This window comes from Apodemus sylvaticus, chromosome 2 (genome assembly GCF_947179515.1).
Source record: "Apodemus sylvaticus chromosome 2, mApoSyl1.1, whole genome shotgun sequence".
Lineage (NCBI taxonomy): Eukaryota > Metazoa > Chordata > Mammalia > Rodentia > Muridae > Apodemus > Apodemus sylvaticus.
Window position 1 is genome coordinate 151,659,449 of NC_067473.1, and position 24,961 is coordinate 151,684,409.

Consider the following 24,961-nt stretch of genomic DNA (forward strand, 5'->3'; position numbering starts at 1 on the left):
ATCTGCAGTCCTGAGCTTGATTGTTTCTGATTTGAGACAAGGTCTCAATGTGTGCCCTCAAGGTAGCCCTGAATTCACTATGTAGCCAAAGCAGCCCTCAAGGTTTTTTTTTTTTTTTTTTTGCTTTTCAAGACAGGATTTCTCTGTGTAGCCTTGGTTATCCTGGAACTTGTTCTACAGACCATGCTGGCTTCCAAGTCACAGAGATCCACCTGTCTCTGCATCCTGAGTGCTGGAATCAAAGGCGTGCATCACCACTGCCCAGCTTAAGTTGTTTTGTTGTTGTTGTCATTGCTTTGTGATTTTTTTTTAATTTATGAGTGTTTTGCACCATGTACAGGAACAAATCTGAAAAAGACTAAAAAAGTAGAAACAGAATTCTAAAGTAAAAAGGATAAATTAAAAAAATAAAGGAACAAGGATGGGGGAAATCTAAGATAGGATAGAAAAGGACTGCCTTGTTTTATTTATATTCATGGATTCAGCCCATAAAGATAAATGTATAAATGAAACTAACCTGGTTTTCTTCCTGCACAACTCGGTACTGCTCCTTCCAAATGGTGATTTTGGAAGCTTCATCTTTTCTCAAGGCCCGCTCTTTCTTCAGCTCTGGGCTCCAGAAGGTCTTGATACTGTTCATTGAAGAACTTAATTTGCTCTCCTTTACTTCCACATCTTTCCTCAAAAGATCATTTTCTCTTAATACTTCCTTCAGCTGTGTCTGCAGATCCATGATGGTGTTATCTCTTGCCTGACGAAGGGAGTGAGGCACAGTGGATGCCATACTAACAGGAGGGAGGTGATGCTCTCCGAATGCTATGGTATCACTAGCGACCCCACTGCTTGCTATGTTGGGGCTACTGCCCATAGCAGTCATCCTAACACCGTAAGGCAGGCGCCCCCCAGAACGGCCAAGCGTCATGGTGCTTTTAGGTGTTTCTGCACCCATATTTTCATGGTCACTTAGGTACATGGGGCCAGATGTAGCATAGGCAGCATTTAAGGACTGTATATTCTCCATTGAAAGGGTTTTCCCACTGCCACCTCCAACACTGTTTCCAGAACTCCCTCCGGTACTGTTTGTTCGCCGATGACCTAATCGAGGGGACCGAGGAAGCCGAGGTGATCGCCCAGGACTCTGGCTGCTTGGTTCCACCTTCCCTACTGATCGAGCACTTCCATACATGGTTGCAGGGTGAACTTAGGTGCCAGAAATGGTATAAAGCAGAAAACAACAATGCAATTCCGTGAGATTTCTCGCTTATGGCTATCAGAAGCAGCAGGTCACCAATTGTCCAATCTTGAAGAAATATCTTATGCCATATCTACAATGAAAAGATCACACATTAAATATCCCAATGATAAATACTTTTCTCAGAAGTGCTCTGTTACCTTTATTTGGGGAAGAGTCACTTTTCATTAAGTATTCTCATGGCTTTAAAATCAGATTACTCATAATGTAATGTTTTTCTAACTGAAAACGAGAGTATCAACTGATAATTACCAAGTGACACATTATTTGAATAACAGAACTCAGAATATTACATAAATCAATGCAGAAATATCAATACTTGGATACATTATCAGAATCAATAAAAGAACTTAATACATTAGTCAGCCATAAGCTCAATATATAAGTATTAATACTTTGACACATTATTAGAACTAATAACAGCTAAATAAGATCAATATTTAAATATCAATACTTTCATGCACATTGGGAATAACAATTAGAAAATATAGCTTTTGGGCTGGAGAGATAGCTCAGTAGGTAAGAGCACCGACTGCTCTTCCGAAGGTCATGAGTTCAAATCCCAGCACCCACATGGTGGTTCACAACCATCTTTAAAGAGATCTGACACCCTCTTCTGGTGTCTGAAGACAGCTACAGTGTACTTACATATAATAAATAAATAAATCTTAAAAAAAATATATATATAGCTTTTAAGGTTAAGGTTAGGGAGATGGATCAGTGTGTAAAGTGTTTGCCATGCAAGGATGAGAACGCTTGGTCACAGGTCCAGGAAGGAAGAGGGACTGAAGGCAATAGCATGCACCTGAAATCTCAGTGCTCCTACGGTGAGATGGGAGGCAGAGAAGGGAAAATTCCCAAAAGCTCATGGGACAGCTAAAGAGCAAAAGGCCCCAGTTCGAGCAAGGCGAAGGCCAGGACCCACACCTGAGGCTGACCACTGCCAACACAAACACATGTCAGAGTGAGAGAAGGGAGGAAGGCAATGAGGAGAAATGCAGCTCTGGGTTCCAGCCCCAGCACTACATTAATGAATGCTGCAGCACACACATGCCAATAATTGCAGCAGAGGAGGTAAAGGCCATCTTCATCTACAGCTGAGTTTCACATACACAAGACCCTGATCAAAAAAAATAAGTTAAGTCCTAGTAACAGCAACAAACCTATAAAAAGTACCTTAAACCTAACAAAATATTCAAGCATTTAAAACTCTACTAAAGACATAAAATAATACCTCAATAATAAAAAAAAGTTAAAAGTTACCCATACTGTGAGGGTATCCGTTCTTCTCCCAGTTCATTAACAAAATTCCAGTAGATTTTCCTGTAATTCAAAAATGCTGATTCTAAAATTCAAATGGAGGACTAAAAGTACAATAGCCAACTCCAGAGGAATCAGATACCTCTAACCTCTGTAGCACTTGCATTTATGTGCATATAACCCATAACATATACACATAAATAAAATAAAAATAAATCTGAAAAAATAGAACATGCTCTTAGCCACTGAGCCATCTCTACAGCCCTTCCTCCTCCCTTTTTTTAAACTAACTTGGCAGGGAAACCTTGATATAAGGTTACCTAGTACTTTTATGTGTAACACTGAGCATATTTATTATATATTTCATCAATAAAATAATGTACATGATCACTGGATACTCTACAATACCCAATACTTTTCTAAGTAAAATTCTGGGAAACAAAGTCAAATGAGATCATTATATTCTCATAAAGAGCTACAGACTTTATTATAAAGGCAGACATGTGTTTATAATCCTAGCTACAGGGAGTTTGAGACAGAAGGACCCAGAATTTGAGGCCAGCTTGGGTTACATAGTAAGACCACGTCTCAAAATAGATGAATTAAAATAAACAAAACAAACAAGCCAGACAGACACAGAGTATCTGCTTGTAATCCCAAAGCACTGAGGGAGAAGCAGCAAGAGGTTTACCAAGTTCAAGGCCAACATGAGCTTTTACAAATTCCAAACCAAGCCGGCAAAACTGTCTCAAAAAGATAGAACTTGAAAAAAGTACAGGCTACTGCCTCTGCTCTCAGTTGCCCACCAGAACTTAATGGTAAGATTTGATTTCTGGGGACACTACACACATTGGTCACAAAACATACAACAGTTGGTAAAGACCAGGAAGCTTCCTCAGTTATGCCTACTTCTATAGCTATGCAAGCTACTAGAGAGAAAATGAAAATCATCAACAAAATGAAAAACATCAGCAATAAAGGGGCCGGTATCGATGTTATAGAAGTAACTAATCACTTTCTGGTTGAATTTAAGGGCTGTTCTACTGGAAGAAACACGTGCCTGATATTGCAAATCTAGTCAATTAACCCATGGTTGGGGAGCTCTTAGGCCCCAGGGGTGAATCTACTATGATTATTTTGCTAACAGACATAATATCACACTGCCCTCCAAATTTTATCTCTGCATCTGTAGAGTATTGCCACTCTTGGTTTCCTTGTGCACTGAATGATGGTTAACACAGAAACTCACTACTGGTGAGAGAAGTTCAGAGAATTCGTGGCTGTGGAGCACTCAGCCTAAAAAGGACATACTATACACCCTGCCCTCCCTGAGGCTCCAGGATCATCGAGTAAAAGGATCCAGAGATGTTGTAAGAATCAGAGGTCAGGGAAACCCCAGAGCAAAGAATGTCTTCTCATAAGAGAACCACTACACTAATGAACTCACAGCAGTTGTGGCTGCCTGCACAAGATCAAGCCAGTCAACAGTCTAGCATTGAGTGATGGGGGTTAAAAGCCTACACACTACACACCTTAACTGAAGAGCTATGAACAGCTGATAGCTTCTGGGGTAGGGAGAGTCAGTTTTCTTTCAGAGTTTGGTTCCCTTTAGTGACCCATGTTGTGGTGAGTGGCTCAATACCCAGAAGAATATGAACAGTACAAACTAGTCAATGGGTAACTGAACAAAAAAAAAAAAAAAAAAGACACACAGTTGGAAGGATACCAAGGTAGGGATGGACTAGCCCTCAAAAATCTATTAACTGGAATTTCTTATACCAAAAGGCTTTGCACATAGACTATGCACATCCACCATTATACTCTAAGTCTTTTCTAGACCACTAATAATACCTACTTCAATGTAAGCTATATATGAATAATTATGATGCTTAAAGTGAGTCATCTGGGCAGTGGTGTATGCCTTTAATTGCAGCACTAGGGAGGCAGAGGCAGGCAGATCTCTGAGTTTGAGGCCAGTCTACAGAGCAAGTTCCAGGACAGCCAGGGCTACACAGAAAAACCCAGTCTCGAAAAAACAAACAAACAAAAAGTGGTTAAGCAAGAACAGTTTGTATATGTTCAATACAGATACATTTTTCTAAATACATTTACCATTGACTGATTTGATCTAAATACAGAATGCAGATACACTATTTCCTACTTTCTATCTGTCTATTCTGGACATTTCATATACATGGAAAAAATGTGACCTTTTTGGGTGAAAGGTTAAGGAGGAACAGCAAAGGGTGTCAAAATCTTTGCTAAGTTGTTTCATAACACTCCAAATTCCACTTTGCATATTTATTGCCTAATCTCAATAAGTTCTCAAAATGGAACAACAAAATTGAAGCCAAGCCTGGCCACCATCGTGCCACCACAAAGTTTCTAGATCATAAAAAACACAAAATGTTAACACTGAGCCCACACCGCAGATATACTTATTTACTATCCTACTCAGAATCCTGGAGTGTATCCAAATGTCTACATGTACAACTGCACACAGGGATTGCATGGACCCTTTAATTCTCACTCTTCCTGCAAAAGCTGTAAGCATACCATGGAGCTAGAAAATGCTTTAAGAGTAACATATTACAGTAACCCTACCTTAATTATAATAGAATAAATGTGCTACAAGACATTTATAGGAAGATGCAAAAGATGTGATTACTTCCATTAGCTATTTAAAGCACTGCTATAAAATTCTGACCTAAATCTCAAAATCACCAGCCTAACCTGCTGCATTAGGTTACACTCATCTGCAATAATCACTTACTATCTGAAAATGAGTTAAGTATTTTAAATTTTAAATTATATTTCAAACTTTTTGAAAGAATGTTTTCTCAAAAAGCTATAAAATGTCTAGGGTCAAGAAATATTCATTTTAAGCTCTCCAAAAAAAAAAAAAAAAGATTTAAAAATCATACTGAAGTACAATGTAGCAGAATTTGAAATGAGTTATCATTTGAAAAAGAAGTTTCAACTTTTAATATTTTTTTTTATATACAGTAGTAGACTGAACCTAGGCTTTGTACAAGGTAAGAAAGGGTTACCATCAAGCTACATTTCCAGCTCAGAAGTTTTTCTTTCTGGCTTGTGTCCTGAGACAAGATCTTACATACACTAGCCTGGCTTCCAACCAGTCATGCAGCTGAGGATGGCCTTAAAGTCCTGATGCTCCTCCTTCTACTTTCTGGGTGTTGGGGGCACAAGCATGCAGCATCATGCCCAACATCTACAAGTTTCACTTTTTAAAATATTCTGTATATTTCATAGGTTCTAAGGTATGTACAATGATGTTTAATACTTCATCATTTGTATCAGCAAAAATGCAAATTTTCAGCAAGAGATTGGTTTAAGTAAATTATGTTATCTCCAAACTCTAAATATGCTTATCTCTATCTGGCATACAAAGATAACCACAGTATATTGCTATAAAACAGAAAAGCAAGTTGTGAAAGAAGACATATAATACAATCAGTAGTACACAAAATAATACAACACAAATATATTCATATACAAACAGGAATGATTCCAACCCTTAGGTTACAAGTAGTCAAGGCTAGCTAAGATAAAAGTCTCATGAAAACTGTTACTTAAAACATTATGAGAATTTTTTGTGATTTTTTTTCATGTATGTAATGTTTATATTATATGGATGCATGCTGTGTATGCATGTATCTGTTATAGGCCATAGGCTAATGTACATTATCTTCCTTGGTTACTCTCTACCTTACATATTGGGGAATAGTTTTGTGCACTGTGTATTCAGATGCTGATTTCTATGCCCAGACATCTGGTTACTGTCCAAATGACAGCATGACCAAGCATCTCTATGTTATATAAAAATTGTTTTCCATCACCTCTGATTGGTTAATAGTTCTATAGCTGATCAGCCAACTAGCTGGGCAGAAGAGATAGGCAGGATTTCGATCCCAGTCAGGGTTCCCAAAGGAGATCTGAGAGAGAAGTAGAGAAGGACCAGGAGGAGAAGAAAGTGTGGAGAAACCAGGAGGATTCACCATGAGATCACGAGGAGAACCCTGCCACGAAGACACACACAGACCAGAGCAAACCAGGGCACAACCAGATGGCAAGGAAATATGGCTGGATAGTAGCAGCCTAGTCAGGTTAGAATAGATCAGAATCTGCCCAACTATTAGTGCTTGCAGCTTGTTAATAAAAAATACGAGGTCTTGCCGGGCAGTGGTGGTGCATATCTTTAATCCCAGCACTTGGGAGGCAGAGGTAAGTGGATTTCTGAGTTCAAAGCCAGCCTGGGGTACAGAGTGGATTCCAGGACAGTTAGGTCTGTACAGAGAAACCTGGTCTCGAAAAACCAAAAAATAAAAAATTAAGAAAAAAAAAAAACAGGTCTCTATATCTTTATTCAAGAGCTTAACAGACATAGAAACACCCTGTAATTAATCAGGTACAAGGCAGGACAAAGAACATCCCCTAGCCTCCAAGAATTACTTTTACACTTACAAACTGAGGCAGGGTTTCTCACTTGAGTGCAGAGCTCACTGATTTGGCTAATTTAGGTAAACAGCCTGGCTACAGATTATCTGCCTCTGCCTCCAGAGTTCTGGGATTGTAAACAAGTAGATACTAAGAATCCAAACTCTAATTCTGATATTACATAACAAGCACTCACACCTCCAAACCCATTTTGCTAGTCTCTTCTGAAAGTTTTGTAATTTGACTGTAGTTTTAAGTGTGAGCTTTAAAGGTGATGTTGCACAGCTACATCAAAAGTGAAGCCACCTCACCAAGTAAGGGTACTTTCCACCAAACCCAACAACTGAGTTCAATCCCAGGGATATGGTGCAACAAGAAAAGTGACCCCTACAAGCTGTCTCTAATGGCTACACACAAAATTTAAATCTAAGAATATTAGAAAAAGAGCATCAGACTGCGGCAGAACTGAGAGTTCAAAATCAGCTTAGGGTACACAACAGAATCTGGCCTAACAAAAAGAAAGCATATATTAGTTTCATGTTTTTAGAAAACATATTTATAAAACATTAAATAAGGACCATTCAGCACTAATTTTCATAGTAACCAATGACCAATGACAGAGGTCTGGACACTGATTGCTAGTATTCTTATTAACAGTAGGCTTAAAAAAAAACAAAAATAGAAATTTACACATTAAAGAAAGCACTCATCTCTGTTACACTTCCACATGTAACTTAGTAAAACTAGGTTTGTTCAAACCATGTGTGTGCCTAACACACCTCACCCTGACTTAAACAACCTTACCCGGAGGTAGATTAGAAACTAGACATCACTGGTACAGCAGCTCCAACAAAAGGGCATAGTAACATGAAAGAGATTCTCTGATAGGAACAGCAAAATATGAAATTAAAAGTGCAATCATAATATTTGCCACTGTTATTATTTTTTTCTTTTTATAGAGGGGTTAGTAACTCAGTTACAAATCAGGTAGACCACAGGTTTCAATAATTCTTATCAATTAATCAAGTTAATGGTGAATTCTATCAACATTCTCACCATGACAAACACCTTATCAAACAGATACTTAGGAATAAACAATGTTGCTAATCAGACCTCCTTTATATCAACCATCTGTCACTCAGCTCAAGGGAGGCAAGCTCCGGGTTAGGGAGCCTTCCCTTGATTCTAAGCCTCATTTACACTCATCTTCTAGAATGCTAAAATATTCAACTGTAACTTAATGTATCTTACATTTTACACCAAATCTCAATCAAATAAAAAGAAAATCCTGAACATGGTAAAGTGTGCTATGGGTACGTCATCCCAGCTACCAGGAGATGGAGCCAGGAGAATCACTGAACCCAAGTTAGACAAGAGCAGCAGGAGCAGCTTAGTGGTAAGACCCTGTCTACTAAAAATTAATGAAATTTAAAACCAGAAGTACCTGTTCACAATTTCTAATCCATAAACCCAAATTCCAAAATCTCCCAAAATACAAAACATTTGAAATTAATCTGGTGGCCTAACCAGGCTTGTACCAAAATGGAAATAGCAACATGTGAGATGAACAAACAAAGTCACAATCTCTAAAACCTGCCTTACAATCACATAGGAGCTGGAAATGGCTCAGCAGTTATGAGCTCATACTGTTCCTTCAGAGGACCGCAGTACAACTCCGAGCACCTACATATGCAGGTCAAAACCACCTGTAACTCCATAATCATGAAAGACAAATCGCCACCCAGCACACACACACACACACACACACACACAAAATAAACAAATAATAAATAAATGTAACTTTTTTTTAAAGTGGAGAAACATCAAGGAAAACACCTGAAGGAATAGAAGTAAAATCGTATAAAACAAAAACACTTTAGAAGTTATTTAATAAACATGAATTTTAACTTCCAATTAATTAACCACACAAGTTAAAACTAAGTACATTTGATCTCAACAGATACAAAAACCATCCATTTCTTAATTTTTAATGATGAAAATTTTAGGATAAAAAGTTTTCTTAATTCAATAAAAGGTATGCACTAAAACATCCAAAACAAGTATTTGTAGAGAAATAACTCCAAAGGTTCTTTGAAAGCTATAGCTTGTATGTAAGACTCCCAAGACAGGAGAGGAGGCCTAAAAAGAACTGCTACCAGAGTAAGGCATGGAGGCATGTTGGTAATCCCAGCATACAGGAGCATGAGTCAGGGGCTTCTCTACCTTGAGGCCAGCCCAGGCCAAATAGAAAGACCTTGTCAGGAAAACCAACAGCCAGCCAGTTATCTCCTACAGCTCTCCTACAGCTTTTCTCTGGCCCTCTGGAAGCTACTAACATCACAAATTGTCACAGCGTCCTACAGTCTGATGAGGCATTACAGCCACCAAGAAGAGTAGGACATGGCAGTACATTGTGAAGCCAGCTTCGACAGATCAGGGCCTGAAGAGCAGGGCTGGAGTCAGCAGAATATACACATCACATACACACACACACACACCACGCACACAGAGGCATTTTCTTGACAGTTCAAACAGATTCTTCTTAACTTTATTTTAGGGGGAGAAATACAAACACTTGGTAGACAAAGCAAGGCCCCAACAACTATTTTTTCTCCCACAGCTTATATTCCCCAGTAAAACCTTTCAAGCAGTATAAAAATTACAATGCGGTTACACTCTTTTTCTCTTCAAGTGAATAATTACAATAAGCACAAGGAAAAAAACAGCATGTTCTCCAATACTTTTACATGATTAAACGTTTTATATATTACAGGTAGAAAACAAATTATTCCCAAGAACCCACATACATTCATGTCTAAGCAACTTGTTATAGGTTAACAAAGTGTAACCAAGCAAGGTATTTTTCTGAGCCAGTTTCTCATATTGGCAGGCTGCAATTTGTGGTTATAAAGAAGGGATCAGTCATTTTATTATTTATCTTAAAAAATAATCATATAAAAAATCTTAGCCAGATGCACAACTTTGATCCCAGCACTTAGGAGGCAGAGGCAGGCGGATTTCTGAGTTCGAGGCCAGCCTGGGCTACAGAGTAAGTTCCAGGGCAGCCAGGAAACCCTGCCTTGAATAAACAAAAAAAAAAAAAAAAAAAAAATCTTAAAAAGACGACAACTAATCTAAACTTTTCTATAAAAAACAACCAGTCATTTCTACTTTAAATCCTCAGGGTGCACACCTACTCATTAACAATTTTTTTATTAAATCATAACAGGAAGTCAAGGGCAAAAATGGTTATAAGAAATTAATTATCATCTTGATCACCAACTCAGCTTTAGCAGGACTGGCACACCAGCTAGTACTAGTCGGGCTGCCACTGTTCTTGTTCCCTAGCCTCAAAAACCCCCCTCTCAATTATCACAAGTGTGCCTTTCTGAACGTTAAATTATTCCCCAAGATTTTCTAAGTCAAGAAAAACATCTTAACCTGACTAAACTGACAATCTAGATCTCTAAATTCTAAGTGTGGTGATCGTTACTAATAATCTTCATCTCTAAGTTCTGAGGGTGATGCTGAATCATTAATCTGTTCCTGCAGCAATGCTTGAAAAAGACCAATCACTTCACTGTTATTGTAAATGCCAATGACAGTGTCCAGTGAGGGGCTGGAAACCCCCTTAGAGCTTTTATACAACTCAGATTTAGGAAGGATCTTACGACCTCGAAGGCAACAGCGAAACTCCACAACAGCATGCAGCACCAAGGACATGTAGTCCTCAGGGCTATGCCTCTTTGAGACACGCCAATCATGATTGTTCTAACCAGTGGGCAACCCTCCTGAGTTCTGAAAGCTGCTTGGCACACATTCTACTCCCAGCACTAAGAAGGTGGAGACAGTAGGATCAGGAATTAAAAGTCAGACTGTGCTATATGAGACCCTGTCCCCAGCAAGGGGGGCAGGGGGGACCGATCACCTTAAACAGCAACCTAGACTAGATTCTTACAATAGAATGTCCCCAAGCTGACACACACTTTCATTTGTGTTACTCTTTGACAATTAGCACAAAGACCAGAGCACCAGAAATTTAGCTTATTCTTCTTTCTGTTAAGTGATAAACTGTTAGATCAAAAAAGGACTCATCTTACCAGGTCTAGGCTTGGCCATGCTTATGTGTGGATTATGCTTGATATTACAATACTTAACAGAGATAAAGACAAAAAGTTCTCCCTGAGAAGTAAATGGCAAGGACATTTCTCACCACCAATCTATGCAACCAATGCTAGGAATCCTAGCCAGGGAAGGGGGAAGGGTGCCTGAACTTCTAAGAAAAGACAGTAACAATTTACACATTATACAACATGGAAATCAAAGAGAATTTACAGGTTAAGTTATGAGGCTAAGCTGGCAAAACTTAGAAAAATACAGACTATTCTGAAAATTCAAATTTGTCTCCATATAACAATGATAAACAGAAAATAAATTTTATTTCAAAATTCTCTTGGCAACCAGTACTCCCAGTACTAGAAGCTAAGGTATGATAACTACCATGGAATCAAGATCATTACAAACAGAGATCAGATTGGACTAAAAAGCAGGACCCCATATTCAAGAGTTAAATAATTAGGCTAGACATGGTGGCACTCCTTTAATTTTAGCACTCAAGACACAGATTGGATCTCTGTGTGCGCCAAGCTAGTCAGGACTAAATAGTGGAATGTGAGGGGTTAAGTTTATTACCCTATTCATTTATATTGAATGAATAAATAAAACTATTTAAATAAAAGCCAGGAACCATGGCATATACTCGTAGGCCCAGCTATTTGGAAGGCTAGAACAGGAAGCTGAGGTGGCAGGGTAACTTAAGCCTGGGATTAATGGCCAGCCTGAACAACACTGTGAGATCATGTCTTGTTTAAAAAAAATAGTAATAATGCAAAAACAAGTCTACTACAGTAGCATAAACAAAACAAAAGCTGTGTAAGAACACTGCAAAAGAAAAGAACTACAAGCCATTACTGATCCTGACGCAGTGGCTCACACCTGTAACAGCAGCCTTCTGGGCAGCTGAGGTAAGACTGCCATAAATGTGAGGTTACCCTAGCAAGACAATGTCTCAAAAAGCAAACAAAAAACAAGGAAAGGACTTTTGGGATGGCTCATCACTTGCCACAAAGCCTGATACCTGAGTCTAATCCCTGGACCCACATGGCAGAAGGAGACAACCAAGAATCACAAGCTGTCTTCTGACCTCCGCAGCCCTCCATGTCTGTCTGCCTCCTCTCTATCTCTGTCTATTTCTACCTCTGTCTCTTTCTCTCACATACACACAAATAAACAAATGTATTTTAAAATAATCATCTAAGAAATGAAAAACAATGGAATCACATTTAACAATTCAAGATTCCAGACCATAAAGAATTAATTTTATCCAATTTGTAAGTCCAACCGAATTCTAATTTAGGGCCTCAACTTCCTTTTATCTTTTGAGGGGGTTTATGTATGTGCATGTATGTGAGTGCAGGCACAATCGTGTGTTGACACACATCTTTCTAAAGTCAGAGAACAACCTCAGGTGTCTGCTCACCTCTCATCTTGGCTAAGACCTAGCCAGTGGGATTTTGTTTTTTGTTGTGTTTTTGGTTTGGGAACATGGGTTCATGTTTAAGCCCTGGCACTCTGACATTTCAGCCTCCATCCTGAGTTCTGCAATTGCAGACGTATACCATCATGTCCAACCAATAGAGGGATGAGTATCTAACAGAGGCCCTCAGGCACGCTAGACAAGCACTCTACTGCTGGGCAGCCACCCACGGTCCAGCATGTTTACTTCACTGTGCTAACTGAACCCAGAGCATCAAGCACACTTGAGCTGTCTATCACCCAGGCCCTTCTTTTTCATTTTGACGGGGTCTCTCTACATAGCCTTGGCTAAACTGGAACTCACTATGTAGACCAGGTGGCTTTCAACTCACAGAGACCCACCCACCTCTGCCAGTTTGGCCCTGGCTGTCCTAGAACTAGCCCTGTAGACTAGGCCGGCCTTGAACTCAGAGAACTACCTATATCTGCCTCCCAAATGCTAGGATTAAAGGTATGCCCCACCGCACCTGACCCTCATACAGTTCTTAATCTGACAAACTGATTCCAATTTTAAAATGAAAATCCACCAGGCCCACAATCAAATGACATTTTAAATAATTTTATTAAGTCATTAGTCAAATACCATTTTATAGTATATGTTGATGAGTTTTAGTAAATTTGTACAATTATACAACCATCACAACATTTAAAACACTTCAACTAACACAAAAAAAAAGTTGCTTATGCCAAGCATGCTGGCTCCCAGCACTCAGGAGGCTAAGGCAAAAGGCCAGCCCGAGCTTCTATATTCACTTTCAGTTAATCCTCAATCTTATGCCTTAATCTGACCACAACTGATTTGACAGACTTTCCTGTAAATTTCTCATAAATAAAATTATAAACTGTTATTTCTTCTTCTTCTTTTTTTTTTTTTTAGTTTTTTTTGGATTTAGGTTTTTGGGTTTTTTTTGGGTTTTTTTGGTTTTGTTTTTTTTTTTAGTTTTGTTTTTTTGTTTGTTTGTTTTTGTTTTTTGTTTTTGTTTTTTTGGTTGTTTGTTTTTTTGTTTTTTTTTTTGAGACAGGGTTTCTCTGTGTAGCCCTGACTGTCCCGGAACTCACTCTGTAGACCAGGCTGGCCTTGAACTCAGAAATCTACCTGCCTCTGCCTCCCAGAGTGCTGGGATTACAGGCATGCACCACCACTGCCTGGCTGTGTTTGGCGTAACATTTTGAGGCTATTTGTGTGAAATTTAGTAGTTTGTTCCTTTTTATTGTTCATCAGCTTACCTGCTCCCAAATTTTGCTATTGTAACTGATGCTGCTGTGAATAATCTGAGGACATGTTTTCATTTCCTCTCTGTAGACACCTAATTACAAAAGCTAAGAGCATACAGTAAATATTCTTGACTTACTTTCATAACATCTGTAACATTTACTAGCACTGCCAGCCATGCACATGCACAGGAATGCCAGCTCCTCACGCCCTCACCTGCACTACCCCATTCTTTTCATTAAGCTATTCTCCAAGGGTGTGGGCGGTTATCTCACTGTGGTGGCTCTGATATAATGACTAATGGTGGGAAATATCTTTCCCAGGTGCTTATTACCATGGCAGTGAAGGCTCTATTCAAATCTTTTGTTCATATTTTCTTGGTTTGTTTATCTAATTAGTAAGAGTTCCTCATATGTTCTAAATGCAAGGGATGAATTTGCATTTAGATGGAGAGATGGCTCAGAAATTTAGAGTGCTTACTGTTCTGTAAGGGGCCAGAGTTCAGACCTTACCACCCACATCAGGCTGCTCACAAACACCTGACACTCCAGCACCAAAGGATCTAATGATCCCTTCTCATCTCTGTGAGTACTCACACCAACACACACACACACACACACACACACACACAAATAAAGTCTTTAAAATTAAGAATAATGTTCTGAATAAAAGACATAAGTCCTTTATCAACTACTTGATTGCAAATATTTGTCACTTGTTTTGGTTTGGTTTTGTTTATTTTGTTAGTGATTGCATTTTAAGAGTAAAACTTTCAACCTGATTTTTTTTTGGTTTTTTTTTTTTTTTGTTTTGGGCAAACAGCCTCTCTATGTAGTTCTATATGTCCTGGAACTTACTATATAGACAAGGTTGGTCTCAAACGTACAGAGATTCCATCTGCCTCTGCCCCACCTTGCTACCTATCCTACCTATCCCTGTCCCTGTGCCTCTAGTGCTGAGACTAAAGGCATGTACCACCACACCTGGCCAAAAATTTAATTTTTATAAAGAGCAAATTGTCTTATTTTCTTTTATGAGTTATGCTTTTAATCTTGTATCTAGAAAACCCTAGCTGGGTACAGATACACCTGTAGTTCCACTAACTCGATAAAGGGAAGGTCACTTGGGCCTAGCACTTTAGCATCATCCTGGAAAACATACTATAAACCCAAGAATCCATCCCAAAACAAAATCCTGTAAGGAAAAAAAGCAGCAGCCAGGAGTAGAGGCAGCAGGTGAGGGAGCAGAGCGACTGATGGTAACAGAGACATACATCTGTGAGTATAATGGCACCTAAGACTTTGCATGCTGACCTAAAACACTAACTTAAAAACTTCTCTCCTCAGAATTTCTCCTATGAGGTAAAATTTGAGGTTCTTTCTTTGTCTTGCATATAGTGATAATCAGTTGTTCTATTTCTTCCCCCAAACTCCCCCATTGAATACCTTAGGAGCTCTGCCAAAAATTAATCAGCTGGCATGGTGGCACACACCTTTGATTCCAGTGGCTCAGAAAGCAGAAGCAGGCCATCTACACAGAGTTCCAGGAATCAAAAAACAAACAACTTAATTGACCAAAATTCAATCAGCACCCAAAAGAGATATCTGTGCACCCATGTGTACTGCTACAGTATTTATAAAGATATAGAATCAGCCTAGATGTTCATCAACAGATGAAAAGAAATATATATTAGTCATCATAAAGAATGAAATTATGTCATTTTCAGTAAAACAGAACTATGTCCTAGCTTCTCTGTTGCTGTGATAAACACTGACCAAAAACAACTTGGGAAGGTAAGGGCTGACTTGTCTTACACATTATATTCCATCTCTGAGAGAAACCAAAACAGGAACTCAAATAGGATCTGAAGACAAGAACTGAAGCAAAAGTGTGGAGGAAGAATGCTGCTCTATGGCTTATTTCCCCTGGCTTGTTCAGACTGTGTTCTAAGCACCCAGGACCTGCTACTCAGGAGTGGCACCGCCCACAGTGAGTGGGCTGTGCTCTCCCACATCAATCATTAGTCAAGAAAATGCTCTGCAGGCCAGTATAATGGAAGCATCTTCTCAGCTGAAGTTCTCTTCCCAAATGACCCTAGCTGTGTCAAGGTTACAAAGAAGTAACCAGCACAAACTGGATGATACACTGTTATAGAAATAAATGATACAGAAGGGGGAAAAGTATCATATGTTTTCTTTCATATGTAGAAATTGGAGAAGGGAAGTATGGTATATTTATACAACAGAATATTATTTAGCAATGAAAGTGAACCTCAGCAACTCATAATCAAAACTCTCTCAAAATGTCATATCAAGATTCCAGTATACAGGATATATATGATTCCACATAGAGGAAGTTGAAAAGTAGAAAAAATAAACCTAGAAAAGCCTATACAGGGCTGGAGAGATGGCTCAGCGGTTAAGAGCACTGACTATTCTTCCAAAGGTCGTGAGTTCAATTCCCAGCAACCACACGGTAGCTCACAACCATCTGTAATGGGATCTGATGCCTTCTTCTGGTGTGTCTGAAGACAGCTGCAGTGTATTCATATAAATAAAAAAATAAATAATTCTTGGTTGTTGTTAAAAAAGAAAGAAAGCCGGGCGGTGGTGGCGTACGCCTTTAATCCCAGCACTTGGGAGGCAGAGTCAGATTTCTGAGTTTGAGGCCAGCCTGGTCTACAAAGTGAGTTCCAGGACAGCCAGGGCTACACAGAGAAACCCTGTCTTGAAAAAAACAAAACAAAACAAAAAAAAACAAAAAACAAAAAAAAAAAAAAAAGAAAAAAGAAAGAAAGAAAAAAGAAAGAAAAGAAAGTCCTATACAGTAGGCCCCTTAATATGCAGTTCCACTGTCTGTGGTTTCAGGTACCAAACAGGAAGCTAAAATATGATAATATTAAGTGATTTATTGCAGAAATAAACAGTAAGTTTTTAACCATATGATATTTGAATAGTATCAAAATATCTCATGCCTTCTGTTTCACCTTTCCCAGGAATCTACTGAATCCATGCTGTCTATGCTACCTATCCATTAGTCTCTTGGTGGCTGTCTAGATAATCAGATCTAGTATCAAGATGCTGAGTCCAAGTATCCTTTCCAGAGTAGCCTAACACTATGTCTTAATACCTATGCTATTCACCTAAATACATTTCATCCTATAAGCATTGTATCATTTCACATTATCACAGGAAGGGCTGAATGAATACAAAGCCAAAACAGTGGTGCAGGCCTGAAATTGAAATACTCAGGAGACTGAGACAGGAAAGTCAAAAGTTCTAGACCAGCCTAGACGACCTAGAGAACTTCTCTGGAAAAGGAGGATGGGGTGGGGGAATAGCTAGGTGTGAGGGTGCATGCCTTTAATCACAGCACTCTTAAGTAGAGGTAGGCAGAGCTCTTTGAGCTAGAAGTCAGTTCTACATAGCAAGTTTCAGGATAGAAGGGCTACAGTGAGACCATGTCTAGCTAGCTGGATGGACAGATGGATAGATGAATAAATGAGTGGGTGAGAGGGAAGGAGGGAGAGAAGGAGGGAGGGACAGAGGGAGGCAGAGTAGGTAGACAGTTCAATAAGGTAGGTAGGTCGATTAGTTGTCCTTAAACTTATTAAATAGTCTAATGTGCCCTCTAACTCCTGTCTCAGCTTCCTAAATGCTGGGCTGACAGGTGGGATCTGTCTCACTACAGAAGACGCAGCCTACAGTATGAATCCCATCTAAGTCAGGACAGTGGCTATGTCTCGATAAAGTAGGAATGGACTAGATTGATACAGAAAGCTTCTGAAATGGTGACAATGTCCTAATATTTGATCTAGAAGATAAGTATTCCACACTTTGTTAACTACACATTTGTTTTAGATATTTTTCTAAATATCTATATTTAGTTAGATATATCTTTGATATATAATATACAAATATATATGATATAGCATATATTATATTTTATATAATATACATTATATAGGATATATAAAATAAAAATGTCTTTGTGTGTTGCATGCATACATGTGGATACAGCTCTGTGTTTATGTGAGTGCATATGTGTGTACATGCATCTAGACCAGGGGCCAATTGTAGGTCTCATTCCTCAGGAGCCTTATAATTTGAGACAAGTCTTTCATTTGGCCTGAAGCTCACAAATTAGGCTAGGCTGACCGGACAGCTAGCCCCAGGGACTTGCCACCATGCTTGGCTCTTCACACGGCTCTCGCGCTAGAGCTGAGGTGTTCGTGCTTATGCAACAAGCACTTTACCTACTGAACTACTTCTCTAGTTCATATTGTTCTACTCTAACAGGTAAATTATATTACACATTAAAATGAAATTTAAAGTCTAAACTTTTATTTTCCAAAATGGCCTCACGGTAATATCACGAATGTTAAACCTAAGGCATTTCCCACAGAACACTGGTTAATTCTGAATGAAATGGCTTTCAGGTCAACAATAACAATGGGGGAAGTTAAGGTAATAAAGGTAATATTTTTTTTTTGTTTGTTTGTTTTCGAGATAAGTTTTCTCTGTGTAGCCCTGGCTGTCCTGGAACTTACTCTGTAGACCAGGCTGGCCTCAAACTCAGAAATCCGCCTGCCTCTAAGTTAATATATTCAGAGAATGGTAAGGTGAATCTGTTCATTCATACATAGTATACCACAATAAAACTAGAAAAAATCAGGGGGCTAATTTTATTCGTTGGTGAATCACTAGCAATGATAGTTTACTGACTACCGCATCATTTTGGTGGCAAACATTAGAATGTAATCCCAAAACAGTGCTGAGACAAGAGGACTGCAAGCTCGAGCTTGCCCAGGCTACATAGTGAGACTCCATCTCAGAAGAAGAAATAAAATTAAACACTTATCCTTCTAAAACATACTTGATAATATGTCCTACTTAAAGGTTCATAGCTGCCGGGCGATGGTGGCGCACACCTTTAATCCCAGCACTCTGGGAGGCAGAGGCAGGTGGATTTCTGAGTTCGAGGCCAGCCTGGTCTAGAGAGTGAGTTCCAGGACAGCCAGGGCTACACAGAGAAACCCTGTCTCGAAAAAAAACAAAACAAAAAAAAACAAACAACAAAAAAAAGTAAAAAGTTCATAGCTTCTCTTGGGGGAAGGGGTACACACCTTTAATTCCAGCCCTTGGGAGGTGGAGACAGGTGGATCTCTTAGTTCCAGGCTAGCCTAGTCTACAGACTGAGTTACAGGACAGCCAAGGCTACACAGGGGAACTTTGTCTCAAAAAACAAGAAAGCAAACAAACAAAAAGTGCTCATACTTTCACTAGGTAGGAGCAAAGGCTACAGAATCTTTACTTAGCCCTCATTCAAAGCTTGCAACCCAGGAGGGAATGCATTAAATACATCTTCAAGAATATTCACACCAACACTGAACACTACCACAGTTATAAAAAATCAATAAGGAATAGTAAACTAGGAGATAGAAAAGAAGGAGAAACCACATATATTTCTGGATTGGTGTCTTGACTAAGGAAGTCCAGAGAAGAACAGACATCATGCATTCAGATTGGAATGCACTAAGTCTAAGGAACTTCTTGGTGGAAATAGTGAGCAACAAGTTAAATACTCTGGTCCTCACACTCAGGGTAGAGCAATCCTGTAGTGAGAATACACCCTCAACATAAGATAAAACACAAGGGGAGAAAATGGCCTGGAGAAACTCAACCTTTTAATGAGTGGGTAGAAAAGGATCCAAAAGGTGACTGAAAGCAGAGCTGATAAACTGAGCAAGAAACCCAGAAGCAACCTCTGAAAGTCAAAGGAGAATGCCAGGATTCCCGCCTGCAATCCCAGCACTTGGAAAAGCTGAAACAAGATGACTGATGTAAATTTGAGACCTGAGCTGTGTAGTGAGTTCAAAACCTTGTCTCAAAAAAAAAGAAAAGAAAAGAAGAAGAAAAGGAAAGGAAAGAAAAAGAAAAAGAGAAAAAGAAAAAGAAAAAGAAAAAGAAAAAAGAAAAGAGTAACTGTGGGGCTGGAGAGATGGCTTGGTGGTTAAGAGCACTAACTGCTTTTCCAGAGGTCCTGAGTTCAATTCCCAGCAACCACATGGTGGCTCACAACCAATTGTAATGGGATCAGATGTTCTCTTCTGGTGTGTCTGAAGACAGCAACAGTGTACCCACATATATAAAATAGATAATTCTTAAAGGAAGGGAGGGAGGGAGGGAGGAAGGAAGAGAGGAAGAGAGAGAGAGAGAGAGAGAGAGAGAGAGAGAGAGAGAGAGAGAGAGAGAGAGAGAGAGAGAGAGATTGCCCAACTGTGAAGTCTGCTGTGGCAGGCAGTTTCCAACATGGCATTATGAAATCCCATCTTGAGTTTGTTGGATCTAAACATAACCATCTAATACACAAACACAGCAAAAGTGAGAGCACATCACTTATAAGATTACATTAGAAAACACTGTGGCTAGTATCTCCCCACTGCCCTCCAGAGCTCTTGATCCAAGGGATGCAAGCTGCCATTAAGTGCCTGCATAAGCCTGAGTGGGGACCCATATGGCAGTGAGCAGCCAGCAAAAGCCTGAAGCCAACCACCAGCCACGCGTGGAGCCTGGAAGCAGAACCTCCTCCGCGAAGCTCTGAGATCACAGCAACCTCAGTCAACACCTCCACGCCCTCACTGATGGCCCTGAATCAGAGGCACCAAACACAACCAGGCTTCTGACACAGAAACCATCATAGGAGAAATGTTTCTTATTTTAAATGTGGGGATCATTTATTATGTAGCAACAGACCACAGGTACACCTGCTAAAGGGTTAAACACAAGGACAGACAAACAGCCACTGGCTATATTCCTGTGCTATTTTCAGTCTCCATAAAATCATAAAGATAACACAGAAGGAAAGGAAATCACAGATGAAAAAATGGAAGAATACAATAAATGTAGAGAACTCTTCTCAAGAAGTTTGGCTCTAAACCTGGAGATGGTGGTTCTAGCCTAGAATCCCTAAATTTGGATAGAGAAGGTAAGAAAGAGGATCTAGAGCTAAAGGTCATAGTGAATTTGAGGACAGACAGACTGAGCTTCATGAAACTCTGACTCAAAAATAAAATAAAAATCAAACAATAACAAAGTTTGGCTGCAAAGCTGGAAAGCGGCTTAGAACAATAAAATATGGAGTTGTGGAATTTCTCAACCAGAGACCTTTTTTTAAGTTAAGAAATGGTAAGAAGCCAATAGAGAAAATAAACTTTCTTGAGAAGTCTGCCAAAGTCTTGTTTCTGCCTTACCTGAGAAGTGCTTTCGAAGCAGGACACCTTGTCACACAGTCCTTTTTCAGTCTCCCACACCATACCCAACAATGAGAAAAGGCCTTCGCCAGGCCGTTATTCCTAAACTCTCACGGAGACCCTTACTGTGCTTCTCCTGCTATTCAGTCAACAGAGTCTTGTACTTCGCCCTCCTCACTGACTGCTGACAACCATCTCAGGATGCACAGGCACCAACTTCATGATGGCGGCTGTGCTCTACACTGCCACTCCTGCTACAGGGCTGCTTGGCTCAATACACACATGAATGGGTCCTTTAACATCAGCTCTTGAAACTCTGCATCCTCAGTAAGCAACTCTATTTGCTGGCTTCAGCCATTCAATCACTTGTGAATTCATTTACTTGTACTATTATCCATTCATTCATCAAATATAGTAACTACCTATTATTTGCTCAGCAGAGTACGCATGACAGATAGTCACTGTCCTAATGAAATATAGGACTTTTTTTTTCATATTTTCCACAGAGACAGCATGAAAAGATGTAGCTGAAATCCAGTACATGATAACCACATATCTTTTATTCATCAGTCAAATAACCAGATCATTCTATAAAACTAGTCTTGTCTGGTGTGATTCAGTCAATCTCTGTGGAACCCTAGAGATCACTATTTCCCTTGAAAGGGTTCAAAACTATCTATGAAGAGAATATATTCTAAAATAAAGTCAGAGTTCATTAGACCAGAAAAATGAAATATTTCTTAATGCAATTTTAAAATGACTAAATAGCATTTAATTGCACAAAATTTTATTGGTAGGAAAAACAAAAACTAGACAAGGTAATGCATGCCTGAAATTCCAGCCCTCTGTAGGTGGAAGTAGAAGTATTGTCACTTGGTCCAGTGTAGCAGAATTTTTCCCCAATTAATTTAAATATTAAGACAACAAGAAGCCTGTGATTGGGCAGTGGAAAAGAAAGGCAAGCAGAGATTTTTAGAGACAGAAGAGACAGGAGAAGGAAGGAAAATGGAGGAAGAGAAAGATGATCCAGATTCCGAGTAACTTTAAATAATGACAGGTAGCTATGAATATCTTATAGGGGATGGATAATTACAGGACAATTTGTTTTATCTAGATGGACAGTTTATATTTATATCAGTTGGCTCTGAGTTCATTGTGTGGGCGTTATGTGGGGTGAGAATTTACTGATAAAAATCTGACTTATAAATTACAAGCCTCTAGAGTTCTGATTTTACTGGGTTACTAGGATTTGGGACTACTGACTACAGGGGTGGATGGCTGGGAATATGAGCAGAATCTACAGCAAGAGAACTATGAGATGGGTGGTCGCTACTTGGGACTAGTCTTGGAGGCAGCAGAGTCACAGGGGCCAGAGAGTAGCTGGCGCTAGCACATGATGGTACCTTTTTTTTTGTTTTTGTTTTTTTTTTTTGTTGTTTTTTTCTCTTTTTTTTTGAGGGGGTTGTTGTCTGTTTGGTTTGGTTTTTTTAGGTTTTTTGGATTTGGTTTTTTCGAGACAGGGTTTCTCTGTATAGCCCTGGCTGTCCTGGAACTCACTTTGTAGACCAGGCTGGCCTCAAGCTCAGAAACCTACCTGCCTCTGCCTCCCAGAGTGCTGGGATTACAGGCGTGCGCCACCACCGCCCGGCTACCTTTTTTTAATATTTCCCCTAACAGTCCAGAACAAGGAGTTAAGACACCTACACACACACACACACACACAAGGAAGCCTGAAAGATTGTCCAATGCACTGCTGCTCTTGCAAAGAACTGGGGTTCAATTCCCAGTACCCATCTGGCAGCTCACAAGCAACTATAACTCCAGTTCTAAGAGATCCAATCCCCCTTTCTGGATGCCTCAGGCACCAAGCACACTCATAGGGCACACAGGGCACAGACATAAGAGTAGGCAAAACACCCATACACATACAATGGAATAATGTGGTTTTTTTGGGGGGGTTTTTTTTTTTTTTTTAGTTTTTAACAAAAAAAAAAGAGAGAGAGAAAGAGAGAATTAGTGATCAAAAGAGAAACAGAAAAATTAAGATGGGATGGAAGAAACTGCTCCCTGAGTTCTTAATATGATACATTTAGTATTTTAGCATCTAATATTATGTATATAAGAATGAAAACAAAAATCACAGACATCTTCTTTGTTCATTTTTAACTTTTCTAATCAACCCAGGCAAGTAAAAGAACTGAATGCTGCTGTACCCACTTCATCTACCTCACACCAGGACGTCGAGTCACCTGCATAGCAGTCAAGCTGACCCCTCTTAGCCGACATGCAGGTACAGCTGACAAGTGCTGGAGCTGACCGTTTCTCCTCCCATAGAACACTGCGCCTTCCTGGCCTTCCGTCTTACTCAGTGACTTTGTTCATCAGTTCCTCTGCATCTGTCCAGAATATCTTGCAGGTTTTGGTAAGGTAAGTGCCATAAAGGTAGAGGTGCTTGTCAGTTAGCTATTGCACCCCCAAGGCCTAAGGATCACCTAGAGTCATTCTAACTTCAGGACAGGATGAAGACATAAAAGAATGTGTCCCGGACCTCAGAGGCTTGGATCTCTTCTCTATTTGAACTCACTCCCTGAGGCTCTCTCTCAACCTGCCACAATTTTAAATGTGAGAAGAGACAGCTTACTCTTCCTGCATACCTCCCTGAACTTTGAGAATTGCCCCAAACATGCTTCAACTGCTTTCTCCAGCTTTGTTCTAGTTATTCAAGCAAAAACATCACTTATTCTTAAGATGCTTGCATCTCAAATTCAATCACTACAACTTATCTACCCTCAATATGTACTGAAAATCCAAAATATACTCAAATTCCTCTCAGCATTTAGTGTTCCTACCACTTGGTCAGAGCCATTTATATTAGAAATGACACCACACAGTCTCCTGCCTCCTGTGCTGATGTCTATCTCCCACCCTGCCCTATATCCCACAGAGTCATAACCGCCATTCTTCTAAAACACAAGTCAGAAGACATGACTCCTTACTTTACTCGGGTCATTGCCACCAGTCTACCAGCTTTTGTTCCTGTCCCCACGCCTTCCCTCCCTGCTACCGCATCTTCCCCACCATGATCAACTATATCACTCTGAACTAGAAGTCAAATCCTTTCTCCCTGAAGTTATTTTTGCCAGGATGTTTAACACTGCAACAACAAAGAACTACAGCAATGCTTATTAACATCCAATGTGTGTAATTTATTCACTTACCTATTTTATCATATGCCTCCTCAGCTAGGATAAATGTTTCATAAGATTTCAATTTTTTTATACTAAGGTCACACTGTATAATCATATAGATGAATTATTTACTTATTTTATGTATATGAATATACTGGCGCTGTCTTCAGACACGCCAGAAGAGAGCATCAGATCCCATTACAAATGATTGTGAGCTACCATGTGGTTGCTGGGACCACTCAGGACCTCTGGAAGAGCAGTCAGTGCTCTTAACTGCTGAGCCTTCTCTCCAGCCCCTATGATTCCAAATTTTTGTCTGCCTTGTCCCTTACTAGAGTTCTAGCACCTAAAACACTTTGCACATAGCACATGTTCAATAGTGTGTGTGTGTGTGTGTGTTTAATAATTATTTATTTTCTATTTGTGTGTGCACCAGTGCATTCGTGTATAGTGAAAATGTGAAGGCCAGATGACAACTTGTAGGAATCAGTTCTCTCCTGTCAGTCCTGTGGTTTGAACTCAAGGGTTCTACTTGGCAACAATTGCCTATACCTACTGAAACATCTCCCAGCTTTCAAAATGTATATTTTAACTGAATGAGTAAATAATGCTCAAGGAATAAAGTTCAAAAGGTATTAGCAAGCTAATTATGTGTCAAAACTGTTTCAACTACTTTAACTCCTTTATCCATCCTAAGAGGTTAAATACTATTGCTATTATTTTGATTTTTCAAAAGACTTTAG

General features: G+C 39.5%; 1 protein-coding gene across 5 annotated transcripts in view; it reads right to left on the bottom strand.

The window, feature by feature from the left end:
* Positions 1 to 24,961, bottom strand: part of Erc1 (ELKS/RAB6-interacting/CAST family member 1) — a 296,730-nt gene that overhangs the window by 268,345 nt on the left and 3,424 nt on the right. For all 5 annotated transcript variants that reach the window (XM_052174710.1, XM_052174709.1, XM_052174714.1 and 2 more), the window contains exon 2: positions 518 to 1,325. In XM_052174710.1, coding sequence (XP_052030670.1) covers positions 518 to 1,186 — 669 coding nt within the window. In that variant the 5' untranslated portion in view covers positions 1,187 to 1,325. The remainder of the gene's footprint in view (positions 1 to 517; positions 1,326 to 24,961) is intronic.